We start from the raw sequence: 17,180 nt of genomic DNA, 5'->3' as shown, positions 1-17,180 counted from the left end.
ACCTTGTTGACACACAAATCATGGTCCAAAAGTATTGGTCACCTGACTTGGTCTTAGGTAAGGGACCAACACAATCTACCATTATTCTGCTAAATGGTTCATCAAATGCAGATGAGCCTTAGGTATCTTCTGATTGGGTTGTCCTACCATTTGACAAGTATGAAAAGATTTGCAGTATTTACAAACATTACTTTAAAGGTTTGGCCAGTAGAAGTGAGTCAAGATATTGTGATAAGTCTTGTTAATCCCTAAATGACCTGCCAAAGGAATTTCATGGGCTAGACTTAGTATTTCCTGTTTGTATGATTTTGGGACTACAATTTGATAGTTCACTGACCACTCATCAACAGCAGGTACCTTGGTAGGTCTCCATTTTTTCATAAGAATTCCATTTTTAATGAAATATCAGATAGGTACTTATGTGGATTCAGTTTCACCAATGGCACTTTAAAACAAACAGGAGATCTCATGATCTTTTTCCTAGTCAATGACAAGTGATTGTCGTTTGTCTCCCTGATTTGAATAAAGAGAATGAATAGTTAAAAGAGGATCACTGTGATAAACTCCCTTTGATTGATCCAAACAAGGAATAAAAGTGACCTCATCAAAAGCCTGACCAATACATGTGTCAGCTAAAGGAATAATTTCCTTATCAACATCATCCTCAAGAGCTTTCTTTACCATAGCTCTAGTAAACTGCACGAGCTAGGTATAAATCATGGAATTCTTTTTCAATAGGATCGACTTTCTGATCCAAACAAGGCTTGTCAGTTACAAGTAGATTAACCATAACCTTGTCTCCGGCTAGGTCATGGCCTACTAATAAATGAATGCCCTCAACGGGTAATGCATACACTGTTTTGACTGTCAAGGGTCCTGAGACTAAGTCTGTTGACCAATTTACACAATGGAGTGGAACATTACCAAAACTGCACTCTACTCCCTGAACAAGAACACTTTCATTAGAAGATTACTTCTCAAAAAGGTAAACTACCTGATAATAAAAAGACTCTGAGAAGCTCCTGTGTCCCTTAAAACTTTACAGGGATGGGATTGGGCGAATCACTCAAGAGTGATATAGAACCCTTCAACATGAATGGTTCATAATTCTCCATAATTAAGTCAGACTGGGTTTTATTAGACCCAACATATGCACTGCTTTCAACACATGACCGTGACCTTGACCTCTTGGAAATAAGAGCATTTGGAATAGGTCTGCCTTGATTCTGATGCTTATTTTTCAAATTGTAGCAATCAGAAATAATGTGCTCTTTCTTCTTGCAATAAGTGTATGAAGGAAGAGACAATGATTATTTTTATCAAGCTTATCAGAAGCTTGATTTTTAAAAATTGTGCCAGGTTGAGATTTAGAAGGGCTTGTATTAGGCTGAAATTCTTTTCTACTAAAAGACTGCTGAGTGAAAGACTTGCCTACAAAAGGAACTGCATGAGCTGAGGAAGACTTGTTAGTGGCATGAGCAGCAATTTTTAAGGTTTTTACCTTATGCTCATCAAGATAAGGTTTTATGTCAGTATGGACACAGTTCTTGATCTCTTCAAGTGATACAAGTTGTCTAACACTTTCGTAATCTTGTTCAACTTTCTTGGCTAAGCACCATCTATTAAAAAACTGCTCCTTTTCTCTTGCAAATTCAATGCTTGTCCAGCTTTTTTATAGCTTCTGAATTTTTGCCAATAAGCCACAGGGACTTTTCATAACAAATCTGTAAAATAAACACCCAAGTACACCAACTATGTACAAATAATCTCATATATTCACTTGTCTTTTTCTCCAATGGACACAACCTGCTGATATGCCAGTCTTGCTCTTTTGCGGCTTTGGCAAAGATTTCTTTAGCCTTCCTTTTTGTCACCACTGACGTTTTTTGTTCAATGTGCAATCATTTCTTTTCTTCTCAACAATACCCTTTTTCTTTTCAAGCTGATACTGTATTGGCAACATGCAGTACACATATTCTGACAGAGGGCTACATCTGTTCTCTTTCTTTCTTCTTATAGTAATTAATTGCACTTTTTCTCAACTAAATTTCCATAAACGTTTCATTCCAGCCATTCCCATACATTTTTTTAACCTTCATCTAAACATTTTGTGACATAGCCTCTCTCAACTCATGATGCCATGTTTTGCAAGCATGCTTCTTCATACCACAGCCATCAGTTTCCATTACACAAAGATTCATTGGAGGAATTTAAACTTTTGACCAATCAGAATAATCTTTACAAGATTCAGATTCTTGTGCTAACTAATATATGGAACGAATACTGTACAAGTGTCGTTGTGGAATGGGACTGGGCAGACCGTTTTTTAAAAAAATGGATCAGAGATGATATAAAAAACAGACTATATCAAGAAAAATCTTATGTCAGGAGAAAAGCGGAATTCCACTTTAAAATGGAGAAATATTATGTCTGATAATACACCATCAGATCATGGTCTATGATATTCCCTTTCAGTGTAATTGCAAATCCACACTGTTCACTCTTAATGAATTTTATTTGCTAACAAATTTAATTTTGATATCTACATCTCATGAATGGAAGCTTATAGTGCTTAATAGCAATGAACTTTTTGTTTGATTTTTTGAGTCACACTTGCGACACAGCCATTGTACAGTGATTAACAAGGGAAGTCACCAAAATGGTCACAGTCCTGTCCCTGTTTACAACAGAAAGACCTAAGCTGATTTTGAGCTTAATATTAAAAGAGGAAATTGGGAATAATTATATATGCAAACACAATGTTGTTTTGAAAACTGTGTTCAGGTAGGATTATGAAAAGATGAGCCATTAAAGGTTTTAAAATGTAGTCTTTATTTTCAAAAAATCATGATTGCAATTTGTATAAAATTTCATATTGAATCACAGTACTCATAACAAATGGTACAACTATAAAACACAGTGATCTGAAAGACATGTATTTTATAGTGAATTATGTACATATTTCAAAATCACATTAACAATGTCATATAGTGTGGATATTTATGTAACATAAAAGGGGAAGTAATACATAATTTTTGGTTAAGTTTCAAAAGAATGCCTGCTGATGTCACTAAAACCCAGTTATATAATATATGATGCCACGTATTATAAATGTAAGCACTTTTTAATAAACATAATTAATATTTGTGAATTAATGACAAAAACTACATGATTATATATGATTAACTGACATGGAGTAAATAGAAATGTATGATTTGGCTTTAAACTAAGATGATATCAGTTACATTAAACCTCAGACATTACCTTCCATGCTGCAATTTACCACCATTGACCAATATAACTGTTACAGTTTTGTTTAAATACAACAAAAGTTGACTGATATTTATCTCATAATCATATCTCATAAATATTTAATACTAATTAAAGTAATTGTCAAAGATTTTTTATGCTGCTAAAGTTCCTTATACACAAAACGTCAGTAATAAAACTTTAAAAAGATGATCCATCATTTCAAAAATAAGTATACCATCACTTTGTTTCTAAATTTCTCAAATTCTCCACAAAAAAAAGGGCACTGTAAGATTCGTGTGTAAATTTAACCTACATAACACTTCTAAGTGATGGCACAGAATTCTGGAAATCAAACTAAAACAAGTTCTCTTCAACATAAAGGCACATGTTAAATTTGATAGAAATGTGAATTCCTTAGTAAAGTTATGTTGCAAAATTAAAGTTAGGATGATTGGAAATTAGGTGCCATAACTCTTCTAAACAATAAAATTTAATACCATACAATATCTCAACAATATAAAGCTGAATGTCAGATTTAGTTGTAATGCAACAAAGATTAGTTAATTTATGCTACAGAACAAGTCAGACGGATAGGCAATCAGGAACCATAACTCTTGTATAGGAAACTATGTTGAACAAGACCACATATTTTTCACATATAAGGCTAAGACAACTGCACCCCAAATATCATATTAAACAGACCAAATTCTCACAAATTATATACTATAAAAAATTTGGTTAACAGATAAAACAGACCCCAAAAGATGGACAGCGCATCTTGTATACTGCTGGCCAAAATTTAATCTTGAAACCTGCAGACATAAACAGATGGCCCCGAGTGGCCGAGTGGTCTAAAGCGCTCTCCATTACGGATCACTGCCATCTCACCTCTGCTTGCATGGGTTCGAGTCTCGGATTCGGCCAATGTGGGTATGTGAGAAAGCTTGCCAGTAGCTTCTCAAGGGTCGGTGGTTCTTTCTGAGGATCTTCCGGGTTCTTCCTCCACCATTAATACTGGCCGCTTGTATAGCCTATCATGTGCTGAAAAATGGCGTCAAACCCTACAACCGCAGACATAAACATGTTTCTGTGCAACAATCATCTGCTTGTGCATAAAATGTGAAATAATGATACCACTTGGTTACAAGGATAGTCTGCAGTGGAAATGTAATGGTGATGGAAAAGGAGCAATAACTATTTCAAAATTGTACCTCAGAAAAAGTAACATTACAAGGCACATCTACATTTCATAGACAATACACCCAGGTCTAAGGGGTATATAACTATCCATGTTACAACATTTGTGAACGGATGAACAGAAAGATGGATGGAAATGGTGGTAACTATAAGGATCATGTATCCTGAAAATAATAACTAGAAAACTTGCCTTAATACAATGGAAACTGTACCATTTAAGCATGACATATCTGAATGCTTTAAGCAGACAAAAACAGTAAAAAAAATATCAAGACTATTCTTCAAGTCTAGAAAATGAATCACGACCTCATGCATGCTGTTACAGACAGACAAACCTTATGCAACTGAGTGAAAATGAATTTAAGCTTAGCATTGAATCAAATAAGAAAAAGCAAAGTGTTCATTGGTCATGACTGAACCATTATCAATCTATACATGTAAATGCCTGCAACGTCCTATCCTGCCACTGTTATAGTAAAGCTACAATACTATTTCATCTGGGATGTACTGAATTTACAAAAGATCATCCACAAAGGTATGATCTCTCAACCAAAATATAAGTAATAATAATACTGCTAAATATATAAAATGTCAATGTACTTAAAAGGATACATTCAGGGTTCAACAACTGTTTGTTAGAAACTGATACACATGCAAGGCTCATATACAATTTGTATTTAGTAGCACAACCACCATTATACTATGCTTGAAGAGAAGTTACAATATGTCACAACTCTAACAATAAGTTAAAGCACATTGTGAAATAACTTGTATAGCTATTCATAGAAAAGTCAAGTGAATAATGAAAACGACTACATCTTTCGCCATCGTCTCTCACTTACAGTGAAAATATGGTCAGTAAAGGAACAATAGGAAGAAAGGGGTCACAGCTCACCTTTAATGTTTTAAATATGCCCATGGATTTGTATTAGGACACAAGAAAATGATTGAAATCATATTGCTTGGACCATGAGGTACCATTTTTAGAAAAAGGTCAAGTGACAGGCCTTGGTTTTTTATTTAAAGAGATTACTATCAACTGGAAAGGCTTGTGAAACAAAGCAGAAAGGATACAATTGGTCACATAACTGCCAAATTCAATGGAAACAGGAAAGTTCCTGCTGTAGAACAGTTCAACATAATTTGCATAGCCATTAATTTAAACACAGCATTTCCAGGACAAAACTTGTAATAAGGGAGATAAATTGTAAAAAGTGTATTGCATGGTGTCGCAAGGAAAGAAAACTGGTTGTACCTATACAGAGTGTTATTTTCTGGCAAAAGTCAGAAAGCTGTTGGAAATGAACAATTTGTTTATATTTGGAAAAGGAGTGGCAAAAGTTGGAGGCTGGGCTTGGTTCTGACCAAGTGTAATTGGAAATGTCAAGTCCTGGTATGGAGGTGTATTTGTATGCACAGTCTTAGTACATTTATAAATGCAAACACAAATGCAGAGAAATACCATGAAACTCTGTACACCAAAGTATGGCCTGTCCTGGCAAGATATTTCAGATCTATTTCAAGAATACATTGCACCTGTTCACTATGCCCAGATCTTGTCGGAACATAAAACAGAAAATGATATAAAATGCATATTCTGGACAGCACAATCACCAGATATTAATATAACAGAAAATTTCTAGCTGTTTATGGAATGGAAATTTCAGTGTAGATTTCATTTAATAATTTCAAATGATTTATTTGGTAGATTCAACGTATGTGGAAGGATATTTTGCCGAGCTATTTTCAAATAAATGTATTCCCTGATGACTAATGCAAGTAATAAGACTGAAAGAGCACCTAATGAAATATAATGAGAAACTGTATTAATATTTTGATTTTATCTTTCCCTTTTGAAGTGTAATATCCATTATGAAATTCAACTGAATCTTTTATTACTGAAAGAATACTTTGCCAATGACTTAGTCTCATTAGCCACTCATTTAAATTAACAATAAGCTGGCCTCAAACTATGTGTCAAAAATACACCCAAGCTTTCCGTAAACGGGTATGTATCAAGTTTTTCGTAAACGGGTATGTATCAAGCTTTCCGTAAATGGATATGTCTCAAGATGCAAGCACATACCATAAAAGATGACTATGTGAACAACTGTACTACTTGAATACTAATGTTATTTGAGGGTATGGATGGATATATACAGACATATGAACACACACAGCCACTAAAGTGATCCCTATGAAGAGCCCCTGACAATGCAAGCCTAACAAAACCTTTCCTGTCAATCATACAAAATTAACAAACTATTAATCAATTATTTTCCTTAGCATTTACATAATAAATTTAATTCTTTTACAGCAATAATATATATTCTCGATAAATATTTCTAATCTAAATACTTCTGTCTTTTTCTGACATCTATCAGCATATTCCTCAATAAATTTTCATTGATTTTTCCAGCATGTCTGCAAAATCTTCCTCTTTTGTAGGTTTTGGAGCAAGTTTTATCACCCTGTGCTGCAAAATATAAACAAGACCAAAAAAATGAATTACATATTAAAATATCCAAGAAAGACCACATCAACAATGCAGTCACCTTTATTCATAATTCTCATACTCTGGTAGGTTCTCTAAAGCTTTATTAAAGTGAAACAAACCATCATTAAGCAATCAGCTGCCTCAATTTATTTGCTGGATATGTTTGCTCAATAAGTTTGTCTCTACAGAGTAATCCTGATGCATTCAAAAAAGTCTCTTTTTTTTAACCAGCAGTTGTTGCAGATCTTAGTACTAAAGTTTTCAGTAAGAGGAAGAAAAAAACAACATATCACCACCATGATGGCCTGAACCAACAATTTCTATATACAGATGTATTTATTACTGACCAACGCTCTCAGAAATTCAGCACTCATACCTCTATGACATATTATGTACTTCTGATGGTTACATTCGCTGAACAGTCCAAAACCCTAGATTAGCAATGTTTGCATATTTTATTGTCAGACTGATAAGACAATGGCCAATATCTGTTGCACTGAACTGCAACTACAAATACAGCCATTCTGTTGTTATTCATGGATACCAATTTTTATTTTCTTTTTTCCTTTGAACCATGGACTTACACCTACCAATACAATTTTATGTCACTCTACGTATACCTGCCATCTCCTGACAGTGTCATTTTAATCAGACTAAAAAGTCAGTGTGTGATTCTAAAAGCAAGAAGTTGTTTGGTGTGACACACTTTTTTATGGCAGGCATGTCTATAAGACAAAATGATATAAACAAAGACTATAATCTAGAGAAAATTATCTGTTACATGTATCAATGTAGGTCTTTGTATGCTTCTCATGCCATAGATTATAATGTCCAATATATCAATGTAACAGGTCTCTGTACAGCACTTCAGTACATTTCAGACCCTCTAAAGCAAGTTTTAAACCCCCAGTTACCAATAGATGTGCATATTTTGGCCCTTCAATAACTAGCCCTGGACCCACATGTCACAAAATTGTGTATAAGTTATATCAATATGTATATGTTGTCAAAAATGTACTCAGGTTTTCGTTGTCGCGTACAGTTTCACCCGAGAGTGGTATATTTTATTGGCTCAAGTTATTCTGAAATCCTGAGCAAAACTCAGACCATGCTGCATGTGCTAATTGCCTGCAGTGGAAAACCTAAGTACCTAGCTGTGCATAAGTCACAGCTAGTATACATATACAGCAAATTCTCTATAAACAAATTACACTACGAGTCTTGTCAGGAAGCTTATCCCTTTACGGGAGCAAATATCCAGCTGTGGAGGTAATGAAATTTAAGCATTCTTTATTACTATTCATTTACATAACAGAATTGTTTCATACTTTAGATGTTTTATAATTTATTCTAAATTCTAGAGAGAGTCAATACCTAGGTTATACAATGCTGTATTAGAAATACTATAGTCTGGTTTGAGTTAGCTATTTGTTGTAACTGAACAGACAAATTGAATTTAATTATACGCTGCATGCATTAAAAGATTAAATGTAATGGGTAACGAATTCATGTGCACACATGCGCAACATATATCAATGTAGAAGTACTTAACCATGTCATATGTACTACACGGTTTAGATGTTATACTTTTAGCTGCCTTATACATGCTGCCATGCCTTATACATGGTTTGATGTGGAGTCACAGAACTCTGTGTGGTTTTGTGTGACACATACGCTGTGTTATGGTGACGTTGGATCGGAAGAGTGTTCTGGTTTTTCTCAATGCGAGGGACAAAAGCTTCGCGACCATCGGGTCTGTGTTAAATGCCAGGTCTCTCGAGGGATCCTTCAACAGACTGAGACGGACGGACCATGCGTGGGCGCTTCTCAGACCATTGACTAGAGAGAGTGGAACCAGAGTTAAATCTTCGATGTTAAATGGGCGCCACGATAGTTATATATATTGTGTTCCATGTTGTTATTTTCACTATTGCTATCTGAGAAAATTTTCATTCATTCCTATTGCAATATCATTATATAAACAATCAATAAGCTCATAATGTCATTCATTCCTATTTCAATATCGTTATGTGAATGATTGATAGGTTCATAATTTCATTCATTCCTTTTTCAATATCGTTTTATGAACGATACATTCAAATTTACATGCATTTCAAAATCGTTATGTGAATGAAACATTCAAATTTACATGCATTTCAATATCGTTGTATGAACAATACATTCAAGTTTGTTTATATTGGGGTGTAGATCATATACTTTTATTTTGTTGATTGGTGATAGGACTTAATTCACATTTGTTTGAAATTCCATTTGTTGAATTCATGTTTGAGTTTTTTCTCATTGAGTTACATGTTGTTGATGGTTCCATGCTAGGACCTTTATAATTTTCTTTATCTTTTTGTTTATAATGGTGTCAGATTTGTTAATATTTAATTTGTGCTTATAGATAAACATCTTATAAACGCAGTTGCTTTTGGTGTCTTCCCTAATCCAGTCCCAACCTTGCTTCACCTTGTGACACCACAAAAGCTGAATCCCACTGAAGAATAGTTTTCTCAACAAGTTTAAAAAATACCTAGCTGGAAAGAAAGGTTAACAAAACAGAAATAAAGCATTTTCATATTCAAAAAAAGGAATAAGTGTAAAATTGGAAATATATATAGAAGATGGTGACTGTTTTATTCATTAAGATTGACTATAATTAACTTGTTTTATTATTTTCTCAACTGAACTCCCAGCCAGCCCATCTGGCAAGTTTTGTATAAAATTCGCCTTAGTATTACATTCTAACAAAACCATTCTCAGGACAAACAAAATTTTAAAGATACCAGAAGTCTTGTTTCTCATTTTGAGATATATTTTCTTAAAATAAATTTCTTATTGTAGGATTGCTTGAGCCATCATACTAAATCAGAAGGAATAAAGATATGCATATTTTTACCTTTGAATGTCAGAAATTCATTCTGGACAGGTCATAAATAATAGGTCCAGTAAAGTATTATAACTCTCAACTTTAAATGCTACCAGTAAACATGTACTTGTCTAACAATAATAAAGCCATTAGAGGCACTAACAACACAGGTCAATTAAAGGGAAGTAACCCAACCACTCTTCCGACTAGAGATTCACAATTTGAGACCTGTTCACAAACATAAAATGATCTTTATTTTCCAACTGCAACATGTAAGGAAATAAAATTAGAGTCTCCACCATGTTTTTGTCAACCACTGCAAATGATAAAAAATACTTTTACAATTTCATGGTCTCTGTGAGACACATCAGAAATAATCCAAGACTGACGACAAAGCTAAAGACCCATCATCACCAGATTTTCTAGACTTTATAGGAAACAGTATGAGCTGCTCAACACTGGCTTCAAGATGAAAACAGATTACAACCACATTTCCTGGTCTCTATAGGAACCAGGACAAACAACTTAGTATTAACTCTATATGTACTGTGAATAAAACAACTTCTTGTACTTAACTGGTGTATACATCTACACACTTTGGATAATTTGATTTTAGCAGCAACTAAAAGTTGGGAATGTGTACTGAAGAAAGCAGGAACATTAACATTTTAATAATGTTTAATTTTCAATTCATCATGTATACAAAAAGTAACTGATCTGCATAATATTTTTGAAAAGCCTAACATGACATTACCTGCGGAAGTGTTCCCTTCACTAAACTTGGCACATCTCCAGATGTATAGCCAAATGCTTTCAGACCATCTGGAATTTCTACATCCAACATTATTTTTCGTAGAAGATCCCCTAGGTACTTTCCAGCATCAGCATTTTTTATTTTCCGTGTATCACCACCTTCAAGATAAAATAAATGTGCATTTCTAATTTTCTGTGTCACAACTGTCGAGATAAAATAAATGTGTACATTTTTTTTACTTACCAATGTGTTTGTCCTTTCAAAACAAATGCAACTTTATGAAAGTAAATTATGGTATCAAGTATATTTTTGTATCTACTATTTATTTTCAATTTAAAATTTGCAATTTTTATGTATATTTATTTTGCATTGTTTGTTAGTTTTTTTGCATTCATTATATGCTGTGGGTTATATAAAATTGTATCATGTAGCTGACTTTGTCCAAAATGAAGTCCACTGTTTACCTGACCAAAATCATTGTTCTTTATTATTCGATAAATAACTAATACATAACTAACAGTTATTTCCCTGAGTGTGGTTTTAATATTAAGATCATTATCAATAGAATTTTGTTTATTTATCTTGGTTTTTGTCAAAGAAATGTTCTTTATTGTAATTTTAGTAATAGGCCTTCTAATTATTACTAAGATTTTTTCTAGGAATGAACTTTTGTCCCTCATCTGGGTTATAATTTTGTGTCTTAATTTTATGCAACATCTGGGCATAAATCATTTATATGGTTGCATTCATATTTTGATTTTGGTGAAATTATTAATTATTCTCTGGAAATGCAAAGTACTCAATTGCATTCTTGATCAGAGACATTAACTGGAAAAAGTGAATTCAAACAAAGAAACATTGGATTATATTATAGTGATTCAACAAAAGACTGTTGGCACATCAGTACAATTCAGGCTATTGGTACATTGAAATTACCAGCCACTCCAGGTTCATAAACGCAACGTTTTGGAAATTATCTAAAATACCACTAAAGTTTATTCTGACCTTTGTTTTTTTTCATTAGGACTTCTGTTAGCGATTGAAGGATTATTTGGGATTTAATTTTCAATTCTGTAAATAATTTTTACATTTTCATTTTATTCTATGGAAATAAATTACTTGTCGAATTTTACAAACTTATTGGTTTTTGTTTTCTTCTATTACTTATTTTAAGACCACAGAATCATAATACAATAATCACTGATAACAATGGATTGAGTTACTCAGAGGATGTGTAAAATGCTACGATTGTAGTGATTTTCTAATGGTATTAACTTGGATTGTAGTGATTTTCTAACCATATTACCTGGATTGTAGTGATTTTCTAATGGTAATAACTTGGATTGTAGTGATTTTCTAATGGTATTATCTTGGACTGTAGTGATTTTCTAATGGTATTATCTTGGACTGAAATGATTTTCTAATGGTATTAACTTAAAACATTAAGGTACTGCAAATATTACTATGAGTTAATTCTTGTACAAATATGTTTTCTGATATAAAATAATAATTATACTACTGCTTACTGACATAAAAATTGTTGTACACCTGTTTTCTGTTTAATCATGAATGTACATTGTGGTAGATGATCATAATGTAGGTGGCTCTCTCTGATTATAAAATCAAGTGCTAATTAGATTCTATATAACAGTGCAATAACAGACTAAATTATATTTTAGCACATGAGCTGCTACTCTAAGCTTTAACTTGCAATATTGAATAATTCCATGAAATAACTTTAAAGGAATTATGTATAAACAAAATGTAGAGTCTAAACCCATGCTGAACAGTTTATAACTCCACTTACCCAGCATCTGTGCAGCTTCAATGTGCCTTTCTGGACAAGCTGAGGCTGTGAAGTTGAACACAGCAGGGGCAGTGATTATAACTGAAAGTCCATGAGGCTGAATAATAATAATAATAATAATAATAATAATAATAATAATAACAATGACAATCATTATAGTAGCAACAACAACAACAACAATATTATTAATAATAATAATAATAATAATAATAATAATAGTCTCTTGAAGGGCCTGCCACTCTACTGGCCGAAAATAATTTATAGGAATACAATGTAAGACCATTTCATCCTTTTAACTGCTGAGTGAGGAAACCATCTGATTCTTGTCCATAATAACAAGATTTCAAATTAGTTGCTTTCTTGTCCACAATAACAAGATTTTCAAATTAGCTGCTGTCTTGTCCACAATAACAAGATTTCAAATTAGTTGCTGTCTTGTCCACAATAACAAGATTTTTAAATTAGCTGCTGTCTTTTCCACAATAACAAGACTTTCAAAGTAGCTGCTCTCTTGTCCACAATAACAAGGTTTTCAAATTAGTTGCTGTCTTGTTCACAATAACAAGATTTTTAAATTAGCTGCTGTCTTTTCCACAATAACAAGACTTTCAAAGTAGCTGCTCTCTTGTCCACAATAACAAGGTTTTCAAATTAGTTGCTGTCTTGTTCACAATAACAAGATTTTCAAATTAGTTGCTGTCTTGTCCACAATTACAAGATTTTTAAAGTAGCTGCTGTCTTGTCCACAATAACAAGATTTTCAAATTAGCTGCTGTCTTGTCCACAATAAAAAGATTTCAAATTAGCTGCTGTCTTGTCCACAATAACAAGATTTTCAAATTAGCTGCTGTCTTGTCCACAATATTAAGGTTTCAAATTAATTGCTGTCTTGGACATATTGATTATGACTATCCATTCTGCAGTAGCTATAACAAGATTTTCGAGATGACCATTATGTGGTGGCCATACTGGATGTCAGGTCAGTACCATTTTCATTTAAAACTGGTTAGATATCTTAAAAGGTCTTTTGATGAAAACCCAAAGTCAATGTAACTTTCTCTTCAGGAGGTGTTGTGATAACAACTCCTAAACTCTGTTTCAAGATGGATGGTACTATGGCCATATTGTACTTCAGATCAACACCATTTTTACAGAGGACAAAAACAGACATAAAAAAGTCTTTTAGTGAACCTCCATGCTGATATGGCCATTCATACAGGAGGAGTAGCAATACAAACATTCCCAAGATGGCTGCTGTGACAGCCAAGTATGACCTTCAATCAGCACCATTTTCATACAGGACTAACTAGACATTACAAGAAGTATGTTGGTGAAAACTCCAAGCTGATATGACCATACATTTTCATACAGGACTAACTAGACATTACAAGAAGTATGTTAGTGAAAACACCAAGCTGATATGACCATACATTTTCATACAGGACTAACTAGACATTACAAGAAGTATGTTGGTGAAAACTCCAAGCTGATATGACCATACATTTTCATTAGAACTAACTAGACATTACAAGAAGTATGTTGGTGAAAACACCAAGCTGATATGACCATACATTTTCATTAGGACTAACTAGACATTACAAGAAGTATGTTGGTGAAAACTCCAAGCTGATATGACCATACATTTAGAAGAAGTAGCAATAGCAAGATTTTTAAGTTGGCTATTGTTGTAGCCAGATTCAATTTCAGATTGGAACTATTTTCAATTAGGATCAAGCTGGAATCATAAGTCTTATAGTGAAAACAGGAGCACCAATAAAAAGATACTCAAGATGGCTGCTGTGGCAGACATATTGGAAGAAAGACCAGCAGCATTTTCATTTAGAATCAATCGGACATCATAAGTCTTTCAGTGAAACCCCATGCTGATATGACCATTCATTCAGTAGGAGTAGCAATAACAAGATTTTCAAGATGGCTACCATTGTGGCCATAACAGATCGGATAGCATAACCATTTGTACCTAGGACCAACAAGACAAAAGTTTCATGGCAATTCTCCAAGTAGTTTAGGAGGAATCTATGATGAATGGAGCTAATCATGATAACAATAATGATCACAACAAAAGCTAATAATATAACAGTAATATCAAGCTCTAATAACAACTGTATATCAATGTATGGGTAATTTTGTTGGAGGTTTAATGCCATTTATCAGCACAGCATAGGCATTACATGATGGTCAGTATATGATAGGCTTTACATGATGGTCAGTATATGATAGGCTTTACATGATGGTCAGTATATGATAGGCTTTACATGATGGTCAGTATATGACAGGCTTTACATGATGGTGTCAGTATATGATAGGCTTTTGATGATGGTGTCAGTATATGATAGGCTTTACATGATGGTCAGTATATGATAGGCTTTACATGTTGGTCAGTATATGATAGGCTTTACATGATGATCAGTATACGACAGGCTTTACATCATGGTCAGTTTATGATAGGCTTTACATCATGGGGTCAGTGTATGATAGGCTTTACATGATGGTCAGTATATGATAGGCTTTACATGATGGTCAGTATACAAGAGGCTTTACATGATGGTCAGTATATGACAGGCTTTACATGACGGTGTCAGTATATTATAGGCTTTACATGATGGTGTCAGTATATGATAGGCTTTACATGATGGTCAGTATATGATAGGCTTTACATGTTGGTCAGTATATGATAGGCTTTACATGATGGTCAGTATACGACAGGCTTTACTTCATGGTCAGTATATGATAGGCTTTACATCATGGTGTCAGTACATGATAGGCTTTACATGATGGTCAGTATATGATAGGCTTTACATGATGGTCAGTATACAACAGGCTTTACATGATGGTCAGTATAAGAGAGGCTTTACATGATGGTCAGTATATGACAGGCTTTACACGATGGTCAATATGTGATAGGCTTTACATGATGGTCAGTATATGACAGGCTTTACATGATGGTCAGTATATGATAGGCTTTACATGATGGTCAGTATATGGTAGGCTTTACATGATGGTCAGTACACAAGAGGTTTTACATGATGGTCAGTATATGATAGGCTTTACATGACTGTTAATATATGATAGGCTTTACATGATGGTGTCAGTATATGATAGGCTTTACATGATGGTGTCAGTATATGATAGGCTTTACATGATGGTCAGTATATGATAGGCTTTACATGATGGTCAGTATACGAGAGGCTTTACATGATGGTCAGTATATGACAGGCTTTACACGATGGTCAATATGTGATAGGCTTTACATGATGGTCAGTATATGATAGGCTTTACATGATGGTCAGTATATGATAAGCTTTACATGATGGTCAGTATATGATAAGATTTACATGATGGTGTCAGTATATGATAGGCTTTACATGATGGTCAGTATACAACAGGCTTTACATGATGGTCAGTATATGATAGGCTTTACATGACTGTCAATATATGACAGGCTTTACATGATGGTGTCAGTATATGATAGGCTTTATATAATGGTCAGTATATGATAGGCTTTACATGATGGTCAGTATATGATAGACTTTACATGATGGTCAGCATCCAACAGGCTTTACATGATGGTGTCAGTATATGACAGGCTTTACATGATGGTCAGTATACAACAGGCTTTACATGATGGTCAGTATATGATAGGCTTTACATGATGGTGTCAGTATATGATAGGCTTTATATGATGGTCAGTATATGATAAGCTTTACATGATGGTCAGTATATGATAGGCATTACATGATAGTCAGTATACAACAGGCTTTACAAGATGGTCAGTATACAACAGGCTTTACATGATGATCAGTATATGATAGGCTTTACATGATGGTGTCAGTATATGATAGGCTTTACATGATGGTGTCAGTGTATGATAGGCTTTACATAATGGTCAGTATATGATGGGCTTTACATGATGGTCAGTATATGATAGGCTTTACATGATGGTGTCAGTATATGATAGGCTTTACATGATGGTGTCAGTATATGATAGGCTTTACATGATGGTCAGTATATGATAGGCTTTACATGATGGTCAGTATAAAACAGGCTTTACATGATGGTCAGTATACAACAGGCTTTACATGATGGTCAGTATACGTGAGGCTTTACATGATGGTCAGTATATGACAGGCTTTACACGATGGTCAATATGTGATAGGCTTTACATGATGGTCAGTATATGAAAGGCTTTACATGATGGTCAGTATATGATAGGCTTTACATGATGGTCAGTATATGATAGGCTTTACATGATGGTCAGTATATGATAGGCTTTACATCATGGGGTCAGTGTATGATAGGCTTTACATGTTGGTCAGTATATGATAGGCTTTACATGATGATCAGAATACGACAGGCTTTACATCATGGTCAGTATATGATAGGCTTTACATCATGGGGCCAGTGTATGATAGGCTTTACATGATGGTCAGTATATGATAGGTTTTACATGATGGTCAGTATACAACAGGCTTTACATCATGGTCAGTATACAAGAGGCTTTACATGATGGTCAGTATATGACAGGCTTTACATGATGCTGTCAGTATATTATAGACTTTACATGATGGTGTCAGTATATGATAGGCTTTTGATGAAGGTGTCAGTATATGATAGGCTTTACATGATGGTCAGTATATGATAGGCTTTACACGTTGGTCAGTATATGATAGGCTTTACATGATGGTCAGTATACAACAGGCTTTACATCATGGTCAGTATATGATAGGCTTTACATCATGGTGTCAGTATATGATAGGCTTTACATGATGGTCAGTATATG

At 34.0% G+C, this 17,180-nt stretch overlaps 1 protein-coding gene across 3 annotated transcripts in view; it reads right to left on the bottom strand.

Annotated features, from left to right (window-relative positions):
• Positions 1–2,815: 2,815 nt before the first annotated feature.
• The window catches only part of LOC149783273 (hydroxyacid-oxoacid transhydrogenase, mitochondrial-like), a 58,050-nt gene continuing 43,685 nt past the window's right edge, over positions 2,816–17,180 (bottom strand). For all 3 annotated transcript variants that reach the window (XM_089931504.1, XM_089931503.1, XM_089931505.1), the window contains exons 12-14: positions 12,380–12,476; positions 10,573–10,730; positions 2,816–6,925 (exon numbers count right to left, since the gene is read on the bottom strand). In XM_089931504.1, coding sequence (XP_089787630.1) covers positions 6,842–6,925; positions 10,573–10,730; positions 12,380–12,476 — 339 coding nt within the window. In that variant the 3' untranslated portion in view covers positions 2,816–6,841. The remainder of the gene's footprint in view (positions 6,926–10,572; positions 10,731–12,379; positions 12,477–17,180) is intronic.

The sequence above is a fragment of the Sinohyriopsis cumingii genome, chromosome 14, assembly GCF_028554795.1.
Source record: "Sinohyriopsis cumingii isolate HCF-2022 chromosome 14, ASM2855479v2, whole genome shotgun sequence".
In the NCBI taxonomy this organism is placed as follows: Eukaryota; Metazoa; Mollusca; class Bivalvia; order Unionida; family Unionidae; genus Sinohyriopsis; species Sinohyriopsis cumingii.
This window is presented reverse-complemented; position numbering and strand designations above follow the sequence as displayed.